Source organism: Rhipicephalus sanguineus, chromosome 9 (genome assembly GCF_013339695.2).
Source record: "Rhipicephalus sanguineus isolate Rsan-2018 chromosome 9, BIME_Rsan_1.4, whole genome shotgun sequence".
Taxonomy (NCBI): domain Eukaryota; kingdom Metazoa; phylum Arthropoda; class Arachnida; order Ixodida; family Ixodidae; genus Rhipicephalus; species Rhipicephalus sanguineus.
In genome coordinates, this window is record NC_051184.2 from 3,110,535 (window position 1) to 3,124,386 (window position 13,852).

The 13,852-nt window shown below is 50.3% G+C and overlaps 1 protein-coding gene across 1 annotated transcript; it reads left to right on the forward strand.

Annotated features, from left to right (window-relative positions):
* The first annotated feature begins 12,008 nt into the window (after positions 1-12,008).
* On the forward strand, positions 12,009-13,750 carry LOC119404060 (acetylcholinesterase). The gene is made up of 2 exons (XM_037670675.2): positions 12,009-12,245; positions 13,503-13,750. Exons 1-2 carry the CDS (start codon positions 12,016-12,018, stop codon positions 13,660-13,662), a joined length of 390 nt encoding a protein of 129 aa, XP_037526603.1. The 5' UTR covers positions 12,009-12,015; the 3' UTR covers positions 13,663-13,750.
* The last annotated feature ends 102 nt before the right edge of the window (positions 13,751-13,852 follow it).

The window sequence follows — 13,852 nt, forward strand, 5'->3', positions numbered from 1 at the left end:
ACCAGTTTTAGATATCCGGTTGGTCAGTGGGTGAGAATGGAAGAAAGGCAGAAAAATGCTATGCACACTTAAAGGGGCCATGACACCCAATTTTCGATCAGAATCGATTTTACGTGGGTTAGTCCTTGTGCTTTCATGAACAAGATGGCGAAATTTTAGCACATTCGGTCGAGTACTCAATTTATATTGAACATTTTTATAAACACGCGCGCGGCCTGAGAGTCGGGCAACACTGGCGCACCCGAGAGCCGTGACGTAATAAGCTGCTTGGCTGTGAGAGCGTCAGCATTCCGGCTAACGATTTTGTTCCGTGATCAGCTGCGCGTGAAATTGAGCTATTTCAGCTTTCTTCGGCTTGGCATCGAAATTAAACAATTTGCAGCGGCTGAAACCTTGGTAGAAGGCGACGGCTCCGCTCCAGCCAGCACACAAGGTCACACACGCCATGCCAATATGGTAGGTCGTCGTCGGTGGGCGGGCTTTAAGCCGGCGAATTCTAGGGCTCATTTTGCACTGACTGAAACATTCTTTTACAGTTCACGTTTCGTATATGTATAGGCACAATAGACTTTCTACCCTTCGCTGAAAACCGCATATTGTTGGGTGACCGTGTCGTAGCAGTTATACACTAAGGGTGCGAAGAGAGGAAACAGCCTAGCTGGTGGCGTTCCCCTTCTTATTTCTCTCCTCCTAACCCTCATACTAGTCCTCATCAGCCTCAATTCCCTTTCCCGCCCCTTACTATCCTCCTTTCTCTCCCTCTCACCCTCATCACTTTTCCTCACCATCAATTCCCTTTCCCACCCCTTGCTATACCATACGATACATAACTATACGAGTCCTTACTCTATCCTCCGTTCTCTCCCTCTCACTCTCATCACTCTTCCTCACTTCCCTCTTTTACCCCTTTGGCTATGCTGTGATTCACCCTCTCCCCTAATCTTTACTATCCTCCTCACTCTCACATCACTCATCCTGACCGTCACTTCCCTTTCCCACTATACCTTGCTGTACTATACCATACAAGGATATTCTATGCTTTACCCTCTCCCCTCATCTTTTCCCTCCTCCTCACCCTCATTTTCCTTTCCCACCAGCAACGCATTCATATGGTTGCCCGTAAGTGCTTGTACTCTGTAGTGGGGCTTGCCCGATTCCTGTGGCTCATACCCGCCAACTGGTTTTTCCAGTCCATGGATGACACCTTATGCCCCGCTTTTACAGCTCCGCGGTCAAAAAACAAAGGCAGGTTTCCAACTGCTAGCACTCTTGACTCTCACAGTCAGCACTGGAAGAACGGACAGCAAGGTTCGTCGTCCACCGGGCAAAGAGTTTGCGAGCCAAAGCGAGGGGTCCAGTTCGGCGTCCGCTACAAAGGGACGTGCCGAGAAGGCTACCTCCAGAAGGGAACCCGAATACGACAGAGACGCTGCGCACAGGTACCTTATTCATTTCGACGTATGTGTAGTTGAAAAAATTCTGTCCCTCTAGGCTCGTGGTTCTCGGCCATGGATGTTTCGGGACCCCTTGTGGGCTGGTGGAAGTGATGAGGGACCCCTTGCAGTAAGAGAAAAAAACGGGGGAGGAGGGGTCATAAATTACCACAACATGCAGCGTGAAATAGGTGCCTTTTGTTTCTCCCTGGCAAAGAATTGTCAAACTAAAGTGCCATGCCAATTCGATCTCAACAGCTTGACAATAAGTTGTGAGGTTTGCAGCCGCATTCACCCTGTTTCTAGCTATGTTTGCACTTCAGATATGAAAGTTTTGAAAAATCATGCTCGCGTGTATATGTCGCAGAAAACTGCAACAAAAGCTTTACAGCCATCTCATGGAGAAGGGGGAAACATAAGTCAGCTCCGTCGCAATGCAAAAGTGTTATGCGGTGAAGCACACCTAAAAATCAGAAGAGGCTACTTTCACGGGACATTTCCCGCTAAAGGGGACCATGGGGCGATGCGAAGCCTGAGCACTTGCACGATCGCGTTCCGTTGGCGTACGTTGGCCATGCTACCAACCTCGCGTCGTGGAACGCGAAGAGGAACGCTACGCGCGTCTTGTCTTCCCTCTAGCCTGGCCGTTAATTCCCACAGGGCGAGCGGGGAACGCGGTCGACAGGCGCGCGAGAGGGGGGCAGCGTAGGAGAGGAGATAGAGGGGGAGGGGACGCGCATGAGCTGGCGCTCGTCGCGGCGTTGCGCAGGAGAGAATTTCGGCATGTCTAGCCCGCGTTTCAGAGGAAGAGTGGAGAAGGTGATGGGAGAGGGGGAGATGGAAAGTGGAGAGGGAAAGGGAGAGGGTGAAGGGGACAGGAGAATTGGAGGGAGGAGAGAGGGGGAAGGAGAGAGGGAAGTGGAGAGGGTATGCGCATGCGCAGTAAGGGTGGTCACGCCGCACACCACCACAACCGGTTTGAACTCCGCTATAAGATGCTTCGCATCTAAAACGCGTTTTAGGGGCGAAGCACCTTAAGACCTCACAATGTCCGTCCATCCGCCGTAGTCTACAGTCGAAGTGCAGGTGCAAAACAGCTGTGCATAAACCGTCTGCAGAGCGAGCATAGCGCACATATGGTTTAAAAATAGACCGTGCTCGGCGCGGCGCCGCTCGAAAGCAAGCGCATCGATTAACAGGTGACATGCGCAAAATCGTCTACAGAGTGCGCACATGGTCCCAGAATAGAGCGTTCTCGGGCACGGCGCCGCGCGGCCTCGTCTTTGCCAACTTCAGGCTAGATCCGATCGAAGAACCATTGGCTCTACACTTCACGGACCACAAAGCAGTCATAATGAAGGCAAAACGGAATCCACAAATCAACACGACATACGAGTTATGACCAATAAAACACATTGTATATATAACTGTACACACGCATTGTCACTCATTTACATACGCGAGTGGGCAATGTCACGGGAGATTCACGGTTACCGAACGATCCCCACTGCTTCGCCCACTCATCATCATTCACTTCGTGTATATGCGTAGATTTTTTTTTCTTTCGAGGATGGGTTTCGCGGACCCTATTTGAGAACCACTGCTCTGGACAGTAATGCTAAGGGAAGCACGGGCTATCGACAAGACTTGACGAAATTCGAAGATTGTGAGTTCGGATATCCTACCAACGGAAAGAGTGCTTTATCGTCCACTTTAATTGCTTTCAATTTGTCGTAATTATTACACTACAGTTTTGCAAAAAAAGAAACAACGTCCCTTATGATTTCCTTGACTTCAGAATGGGGCATAGCGCTAACACACATGGACGAGGAAGAGACAACAGTGCGTCCGTGTGTGTTAGCGCTATGCCCTATTCTGTTCGATCCATTCGGTTGTGTTGTCTTACAGTTAAAGGAACGAGCCCGCCGAAAAATTTGTCCTTTGGGTAGGACACTCGATCCTTAACTTGCTTTGACGTTCCCAGACGAATTCAATGCATGTAGAAAGCTTGGAAGCTTTCTGCACCTCGCGAGGTTTCGCACTACTTCCAGGATCTGCCAATCTTTGACCAAGCGACGGTGTCACGTGATGACGTCATGTGACGTGATTTTGGAACCATTCGTGCTGTCGACGCCATACTCCAGATTTTTTTTCTCACCAGACACAAGGCTTTCGCCTCATTAGGTTTAGATAGTTAGTCAGTGACCACTACGTAGTGACTACGCCACGGACGCGGTGCCCGAGACCGAGACGCGAACAATTCCGAAACTCTGTTCTTAATATAATAATAATATCTGGGGTTTAACGTCCCAAAACCACGATATGATGAGAGACACCGTAGTGGAGCGCTCCAGAAAACACCTGGGGTTCTTTAACGTGCACTTAAATCTAAGTACACGGGCCTCAAGCATTTTCGCCTCCGTCGAAAATGCGGCCGCCGCGGCCGGGATTCGATCCCGCGACCTGCGGGTCAGCAGTCGAGCACCATAACCATAACGACACTGTAGTTTTCAGAGTACCTATAACTTATCAGTCTAAGCTAACTTATTGTTTCCCTTTAGTGTCTCTTTAAATGTAGCAGTAACGCGTTAGATAGCGTTAGATATCTAACATCTACCTATAACCTCTACCTATACCTATAACATCTACCTATACCTATAACATCTAACATCTACCTATAGGGGTTACCTATAACTTATCAGTCTAAGCTAACTTATTGTTTCCCTTTAGTGTCTCTTTAAATGTAGCAGTACCTTACTTCACTCTCAATCCATCTATTAAATGTTGTCAAACAACTTATGTTAATACAACCGGACCGACGCAGCGAGCCAGGGCAGAGGTCACCTCCAGGACCAGAATTCCAGACAGCTCTGCAGAGCGGAGCCACGTCGCCGTTCAGCGTGCACAGCGCGACCTCTGACGAGAAAAGGCCGCACGAGGAGTCGGAAAAAAAGGACGAGGCGGAGCCCAAGATTCAGCACAGCAGGGTGGCTGTGGCCCCATCCGTTGCCAGGGCAACCGGAATCAAGGACAAGCGGTCTCCCAGAGTGAACTACTGGATGGACAGGCCTAAAACTAAACGGCAAGCGTACGATTTCATTAACTTAAAGCTCGTAGGATCACGGTGACTACGTGCGCGGTCCCCGACGGCAGGACGTAGACAGTATAGAAGGGCGCAAGGTCACAGAAAGGGAACAGACAGGTCAGGGCTGAGACGTCCGCAGTGGCCATCGTTTAACACATCTGCTGGGGTACCGCACAAACCATAGGCCTGTGCAGGGTTCTCCTTTAGGGGGGGGGGGGACAAGTTTCACCGCAGTCCCACTGCCACTACCCGTTGGCCGAGCCTGAAACAAAACGAGCTCCGCCATGGATGCAAAAATGAAGATGAACCGATGACGTCTTTCTCACAACGGCCTGCCATTGGTTCCCGGCTTTCCGGGGGTAAAAGAGGGAAGTAAGTAGTTCTTTGAATGCAACATCAGGGGTCAATAGTTGCCGTTATCGTCAATAAGCATGCTTAGCCATAACCCCGCGCATTAAGAAAATTGCGTGAAAGGTCCGACTGAGTAAAGGTATGGAGCACAATTGGCGCCCCCTTTCACATGACTAGGTGCCCTCCCCTCCCCTCCCCTCCCTCCCTCCCTTGTGCTCACGTCTATGACACTGTGCTCGAAAACTGCAAAAACTCTATTTCCATTCCGTGTCAGTCGCTAGTGTCACTCCGCCGTGCTCCCCTACTGTCAATTTCAGTCATCACTGTACTGCTGGTTTCGTTGCACTGTGATGGAGCATTGCGGTGAAACCACCTTGCACATCAAAATTCGTGTATAACTCCGATTGGCGCTGCCCCGACATTAGCGCCGAATTTGCTGTATTTCTTTTGCAGGTTAACCAGAAAAAATACGGTATCTCTCGATGGTGTCTAACCACAAGAACTTAGGCCTGGCTGGTTTCCTTGATACATGGTTTGAGGTTAAGAGAGATAGCTTCTGCAATTAGGAAGGAAGCACGGCGCAGCGTCTACATTTTCACACATTATGGACGTTGTTTCAAATAATACAATTTTCCGGATTATAAGATTTTTTTGTACATATGTTTAACGTGGAGGTCGTATCAACGAGATTCCACTGCATACTCTCACAGGTCCCTCCGCAGCAAACTCGTCTTCGCGTGCGTGGCCATCGGGTCAGTGATGCTTCTGGGGTTCTTATCGTACACTGTCGTGGAGCACTGGTGGAACAGCGGACGACCAGTGGTCAAGGGCCTGTTCGGCTCAGTCAGTGGGGACAAGCTCGTGGTCAGCGACCAGGGACGCGAGTGGACCGTGCACGTGTTCCTGGGCGTCCCGTTCGCCAAGGCACCCCGAGGACCTCTGCGCTTCAAGCCGCCGCAACCGCTGGATTCACCGGTCGGGGTAAGACGCTGCCACTTGGTACACCCACGAGGCTTTTGGCGACGTCAACGGTTGACCGAAGCGGTAGCAATGGATAAATTAAGGAATGTTGACTAAGGCGAAAGCCTTAGATGCCTAATCAAACACGAAAACTGACCGTAGGCGTCAGCGGCGTCAATACGAGTGATGAAAAAAAATCATCACGTGATGACGTCCCCACGCGACGTAATCATGACGGCACATATCGACAAAATTTTGGCGTCATCATGACGTCATACTGACGTCACACAACGTTACGTCACGTGATGACGTTATCACGTGACATCGTCGCTTGGTCAAACGTGGGCCGATCACGGAGGCAGCGCAAAAAAGGTGATGCGCAGAAAGCCTGTAACGACTCCGATCTTGGAGCAAGTGCGAAGCCACGTTAGGCGCAAGAAGCTTTCGGAGGGGGTCGTGGGGGGATCAATAGATTGACTAAGAAGGAAAGGAATGACGGCTTTCCCCTTCGAGTCGTCCTAAGAGAATGCATAGGGGACCCCGTGGGTATTCTTCTAGCGAAATACAGGAAATGGACCTCGAGCGAAAAGCTACAAGGGTAGTTTGAGAAGTAAACGAGGCCCAATAGAACAAAAAAAGGTAGTGGAACGCATTATGTTAGAGCTTTAGCAATTTCCTGTTTTCGACACGCACCCACATTTCATTTCTGGTCGCACATTTCTGGCATGTGTAACGCACATAGAAAACAAGTAAAGGCGCTTGTGCTCTAGCGCTGGAAATGGAGTTGGCGGTCTTTGAAACCACAAGGCAACCTGATCAGACTCCTTGTTACATAACCAGGTAGCGAGGCACGGATCACTGGGGTTGCGCGCGCACAGTTGCCATTTACTGGTTCCTCAGGTGCATTTCCGCCGCCGCCATATAATGCGCAATATGCGCTTTGGAAAACAAATGTCAGTTGCTATATAGTCAGCGCCCGTTGTTTGCATTTCTATTAAACGTTTTTGTGTCTTTCTTTGGTCCGTATACAATATGTATCTACTAGCCCGAACTTTGCGGACCATGTTTAACTCATGGCAAAATGGGTATTAAGAGTGAGATTATGAAACCGTGGTGGCGTTGGGTCTGCTTCTATTTGTACCGTGCGTCACCTTGCACTATGTTTAACTTCCATTGTTGAATTACAACGCTCTGTGGGCCAGAACATAATCCCGGACGATTAAAGCGGAAACCGTGCATTTCCTTCGTTTGGACACAGGAAGACCAGAGCGGCAGCACGCTGGACAGCGCGATCAGAGGTCCGCCTTGCCCGCAACAGGACTTCTACCTGGGCCGGCAACGCGTCGACGTCAGCAACGGCAGCGAGGACTGTCTACACCTCAACATCTGGTCACCCGCGCAGAACTGCTCGCCGGAGTCGGGCACCTGCGTTGCGAAGACCGTTCTGTTTTTCTTGTACGGAGCGGCTTTCCAGAACGGCGGCAACAACTTCGAGGCGAGTGATGCATACCTGTAGACCATAGAACAGCCACCGCAGACAGGCTTCCGTTCATGCAGCGCTTTATTTCCATATATGGTATCGGTGGACGCCCTCGCCGAACACTTTAGTGATGACGTCATTGGCGACCGCACGACGGCGCTCTACTGTGGCGCCGCGGAACCTGTCGTCTCGCCAGTAGACTTGCACACGTTACAGAAAATAAGCAACCGATTACAATTACGATTACTACCTTTAGAATGTAATTGATTACAGTGGTCAGTTACATCCCCAGAAAAGTAACTGAAGCAATTACAGAAATGTAATCGATTATTTTTGCGTTACTGTCCTTCGAAAGTTTATTGCCGTAACACAATAACACAAGTTTACTCAAACCACAATGAACTACTGTGGCTTGCATGGTAGAGAGAAGGCCGGAGGCTTGCGTGAAGGCTGGGAGGCTTACTGTGGCTTCTCTAATATACTGTTACATGTTGTTAACTTTCAACAGTTGTTTTCCAAAGTTGTCGTCACTGATTCTTCCCTGTTTCCTCGTTAAGAGTTTAGCTGCCACACTGAACACTCCCTCAATGCATGCGCTGGAGGGAAGGGCGGTATTATAACGTAGGAACACCTTGCGCATCAGCTCGTAGTTGCGCAGTGCTTCGACGCTAGCGTCCATGTCATCTATGAAGCTTCGCGCTTCGCTGTTGCTGGCGCTCGGGTAAGCCGTTGCAGGTAAGCCTAAGGAAAAGGTGAAAAAAAAAAAAAGGCTCTGTAGTGATCCCCCGTCTGACACGACGGGGGGTGCCAACCGAGTTCACAGAAAGTTTAAAGCACTGAATTGTGTTTAGCAGACCTCACTAATCTGCCTAGGAAGCAATCCTATTAACCAACATGTCGGGAGGGGCATTTCCACTAATAGATTTGTGCGGCCGCGCAGCTGTACGACGGCCGGTACCTGTCCGCCCTGGGAGACCTGGTTGTGGTCGTGCCTAACTACCGCGTTGGAGCCATGGGCTTCCTCAGCGGGCCGTCACCCAACACGTTACCGGGCAACGTTGGTCTGCACGACCAGCGGCTCGCGCTGTCCTGGACGCTGACCAACATCGAGCTCTTCGGCGGCAACGCGTCCCGCCTGGTGCTGGCCGGTCACGACGCCGGGGCGACGTCCCTGGGATACCACCTGTTCAACGGGGACTCCGGCTTCTGGACACGCAACGTGGCCCGGTTCATTCTACAGAGCGGAGGACCCTTCCACAGGTGCAGTCCAACATCGAGTATACATTATAACCGCCGTAGGCGTGAGCAGGGTTCATTACCTGGAGACCACGCGAGGACGGGCGCTGACCTCGTGTGATCTTCCCTGGTCCATGTGTAAATTATCCTTGTTTTTTTAGATGAGAAACGAACTCCGCAATGGATGCAAAAATGAAGATGAAGCTATGACGTACTTCTCACAAAGGCTTGCCATTGGTCCCCGGTTTTCCCGGGTAAATGTGGGAAGTAAACAGTTCTTTGAATGCAACATCAGGGGTCCTCGGTCGCCAATATCATCTAAAAAAGACAAGCGCAGCCATTAAAGTTATTTCAATCTTGAAAGTTATTTTACTAATTAGTTATTTCAATCAATCAATCAATCAATCAATCAATCAATCAATCAATGCGCATCCATAACCCAACGCATTAAAAAATGACGTGAAAAGTCCGACTGAGTAAAGGTATGGGGGAGAATTGGCGCCCCTCTTTTTGGACGATTAGGGCCTCATCATCTCAAGCATCGTGCTCGAGATGAAGCTAACTTATGATGACCATGATGATATTTATGATGCTATGATGATTATATGCTGGAGATGATGCTGAATGATTATCATGACGCTAAATGATTATGATCATCGAAGTGAGACTAGGCTGTGTTAGTCTACCCTCACTTACACACATGCGCATTCAGATTCGCTGTACGGCGGTTTTCACAGCGTGAAACTGGCTCAGTTTTACAACTTCCGTTCGAGTCTCTTTGATATCCTCGATGCATAGGCTTGCAGCTCAAAGGTCGTCGCGTACCGTTTTCTTCTTCGTCAGGTACAAAAGTGACGGCGCCGAAGGTGCCATTCGCCTGGCGACCAGCCTGCAGTGTCCCGCTGACTTGGTGACCGAGGCGTCAATGCGGTGCCTGCAGAACGCGTCCGCGGACGCGATCGCCCGGAGCCAGATGGCGCCCAGGTTTGCGCCAGTGTTCAAGAGGCCGCCGCTGTCGAGGCCGCAGATACGACAAGCGCAGGAGAAGTCGGCCTCGTCGAAGGTATGTGCAGCATCTTCCCCGCTTGGTGCTTTGCAGTGCAACGCCATGGCAGCTAGCGAGAATTCTTGTAGTACATATGTACGTTCGCACCAAAAAATTGTTCAATGATGTTACCATCCGTAATGTGGTCTTTTTTTGCGTTTCTACACTCAATAATAAATTAAGATGCGTTGTGCCTTAGAAATGAAAAAAAAAAAAGTTATTCATACGGTTGTCAATAGGCTGTTCTGGATCACTAAGCGTCTCATTGTTTTCTTATCGTGGCCTCCGCGATTAGTTCCGGTAGCGCGCAGCCAATCGCGGAGGCCGCGTTTACGACGACTAAATCCAAGTAATACTGATAATGGTTATGGTTTAACGCCCCAAAACCGTGATATGATTGAGGGACGCCGTAGTGGAGGGCTCCGGGAATTTCTACCACCTGGCGTTCTTTAACGTGTACCCAAATCTAAGCACACGGGCCTCGAGCAGTTCCCCTCCATCGAAAATGCGGCCGTGATTCGATCCCGCGACCTTCGGCTCAGTAGCGGGTGACGGTCCAAGCGCGAGACGCGCGGACTTACACATTTTGCTGACCGAACTTCTTGCATAGCTTCCACAGCGTTGCATCTCATGCATGAAACGGAGTACAGCTACCACAGCGGGTCTTTGAGAAGTATAACGCGCGATATAACAAGGGCTCTGTGCCTTCGGTAAATCTGAAAAAATCCGATAAACACTCGCCGGTAAAAATTTTCACAATTCAGATTTATCCGATAAGCTCCGATTTTAACCGCCAATATGATTATGTTCCTTTCTTTATCAAAAGGGCATTTTCTAAGCGGTCATTGATAACATCGGCCGGTTTGGCCGATATAAACTTCGTTTCACGTCAGCAGTATCTCGTAGGCCACGCCCATCGCACATTTAACAAAGGGCTTGTCGCGCACGGAGCGAAAGACTTCAACGTATGTATAGGACCCCCGAAAGCGCGCGACCACATCTTGATATGCGTTCCCCTGGCGGCACTTAGGCGCGCCAGACATCGAATATACGGACCTCGTAAAGTATGCTTGCGTCTATTACATCAAGCTCTAAGGTTGTAATACGCACAAACGTGTTTTCTATTCAAGTATTTGTGCTCGTGTGCGTATATATGTGTTTGTTCAAACCTTCCAGACAACTAAAATACGCTCCGTGTGCTCTGATGTTTGCGTGTTCAGATATCATTTCACCTAAGATATTGGAGTATAGCGAATAATGCAAAATTAAACTCCGAATTTCGGAGAATCGGGAATTTACGAAAAATAAACTCCGAAAACACGGATCCCTAGATATATAACGTCTCGATGTGTTTCAGGGGGGTAAGCAGAACACTATATGCGTAGAAGAATCGCGTTAAGATTCACGTGCGGCGGCGCTTTGCACGCACTGCAGATGACGGGACCGCAAGGCAAGGAGTTCCTACTGGGACGAGTGGAGCGGGAGGGCGCCTACCCGTGGTTCTTGGAGCAGCAACGCTTCGGCATTGGCGACTCCCAGCAGCTCGCCACGAGGCTCGTCGGCTACGAGCTCCTGGAGCGTTGGCAGAACGCCACGCGCATCGTGCTGGACGCCGCCACGGCAGACGCGACGTACCAGGAAGCCGTAGGTGACGTTCTGGTAAGCGCCAAACAACGTACTCCATAGCCTTGCCCCTCCCACTCCGATGTCATTATCATATATTAACACAACATGCAGGGTGAAATAGGTGCATTTTATTTCTCCCTGGCAAAGAATGGTCAAACTGAAGTGCCAAACCAATTCGATCTCAACAGCTTGTCAATAAGTTGTACGATTTGCAGCCGCTTTCAACCCGTTTCTAGCTATCTTTCCTCTTCAAATATGCAAGCCTGGAAAAAATTATGCTTGCTGGCATATGCCGTAGAAAATCGCAACAAAAGATTTACAGCTATCTCATGAAGAAGGGGAAACATGGGTAAGCTCCGCCGCAATGCAAAAGTGCTATGCGGTGAAGCACACAAAAAAATCAGAAGGGGCCGCTGTCACGGGACATAGTGCGACTCCAAAAATTGCGTTTTTTTTTTTTTCGTGGATGTGTTTCGCGCCTCCCCAAAGATGGCTTCACGGAGCCTATGAGGTCCGCGGATCCCCATTTGAGAACCAGTGCTTTAAGGTCTCCTTTTCTTCAAGGGTTCAAGGGTAGTCAACTATATCCTCGGAAGGCCCCCCACCGCTCATATGGCATGTATGTATGTATGTATGTATGTATGTATGTATGTATGTATGTATGTATGTATGTATGTATGTATGTATGTATGTATGTATGTATGTATGTATGTATGTATGTATGTATGTTGCTGGAAGGGCCCAGGGCCCACCTTGACTTCTGTTCGAGCCGTTTGATACATTGCAGGAGTCGTGTCCCATGTCCGAACTCGCCGAGCAGCTGCACGTGTGGAAGAACCGCGTGTACGCGTACGTGCTGGGATACCGGCCCACGTACTCCGACTGGACGGACGAGACCGAGGCCGTACACTTCGAGGACATGGAATTGGTGTTCGGCACGCCTCTAAAGCCCGAAGCTCCCTCTAGCGAGATCGACAAGCAGTGGTCCAGGACCATGATACGCGTGTGGTCCACGTTTGCGCACACGGGGTGAGCTCCTTCGTAACTATAGCCCCATATAGTTTCATAACAGTACACTGGAGGGAAATCTGGCGCTTGTGTCTATGGGAGCATACAGCGCATGACGCTTCAGCCAGCCGGGGAGTGATCTGTAGTGCACGGATTTACCTAAGCCTCGTTCTTTCAGCTCCGGCCGTGTGGCCTGAAACCGCTTTGTCGCGAGACGAGCTTCAGAAAAACTTCAGCAGCCCCACTTCACCACCTTGACCCTTTTAGGCTGACCGATTCAAATCGACGTCCGACGTAGCATTGCCGTCGTACAAATGGAGATACAAGGGGTTGTGGACGCGGCAACTGTGGACAGTTGCGAGAAGATACGGGCATTTGTGGGCGTGCTTCCATGATCATCCGTAATAATAATTGTTGGGAGTCTTGCATCCCAAAACCACGATATGATTATGAGGGACGCCGTAGTGGAGGGCCCCGGAAATTTCGACCACCTGGGGTCCCTTAACGCGCACCTAAATCTAAGCACACGGGCCTCTACAGCATGTTGCCTCCACCGAAATGCGGCCATCGCGGTGGGGATTCAATCCCGCGACCTTCGGGTCAGCAGCCAAGCACCATAACCACTAGACAACCACGGCAGGTCACGATCATCCCTGCCACCAAAGCGCGGTTGGAATAACCTCACTTGTTCGCAGATTGCGCAGCCATCACTCCATATCCAGTACGTATACGTCATGGTATTTTCGCTATTTATTCGCTGCACACAGCGCCGTCTGCTGGCGATGCGACCCGTAACATTATGAAACAGTCGCACCTTGTGAACTTACCGTAAAATCCCGAGCAAGCACACCCCTCCCTTTTTCCGGAGATTTAAAATATCCGCCAATGACCGAGCAAGCGCCCCTCCTGCCCTCCCGCCATTTTCACTGCTTCATTCACTGTTTTTATTCGCTTGACGAGGGCCAATAACGACAGTGAATGCATGACTATTCAATGACGCATTTCATTGGAAGCACGCGCGGCACTTCCGCCGCCACCTTGAATTTTGATCCAAGACCGAGCAAGGTACCCCCCCCCCCTCTCTAAATCTTTCGGATTATCTTTCACTGTAAGGGGGGGGGGGGCGCTTGCTCGGGATTTTACGGTATAAGGCTACGTCGAATCACAGCATACGTGGTACAAGTTGTACGGCATTGTTATTAAGGATTGCGACCTGCTTTTCAGGTCATTCATCCGTTGTATAGTCAGACCTAGTTCACCTGTGTTCATCTTGTGCAGGAGAACACCCACTCTGGAGGCCACCAAGTGGCCCGAATACGACACACTCCGACACACCACCATGAAGCTGGGTCCCAAAGAGGTCATTGGGCAGCGAGACCCTAAATGGCAGCGGTGCCGGGCGCTGCGAGACTCCGGCGCCGCGCCTTCGTTGCCCTGAGGGACGTCACGAAGCCTGCCTCCGAAACCCAAGACGATAGGGGAGCGCTGCGGATCTCGGAGGCCATATATGACGGTCGACGCGCGCAAAACTTGCGATTCTGCGTCGACCTCACTGCTGCTCACTTTCAATTCGCGTGAAGTGCGCAACGAGTCGCGTTGGCGACTCGACGCGCGCGCCTGCACGTATA

What these genes read in the sequence shown, in the direction of transcription:
- LOC119404060 (XM_037670675.2), top strand. Translation starts at nt 12,016, where the DNA reads ATGTCCGAACTCGCCGAGCAGCTGCACGTGTGGAAGAACCGCGTGTAC. An exon ending in TCCACGTTTGCGCACACGGG is followed by an intron (nt 12,246 to 13,502) that starts GTGAGCTCCTTC and finishes CATCTTGTGCAG; the next exon opens with GAGAACACCCACTCTGGAGG.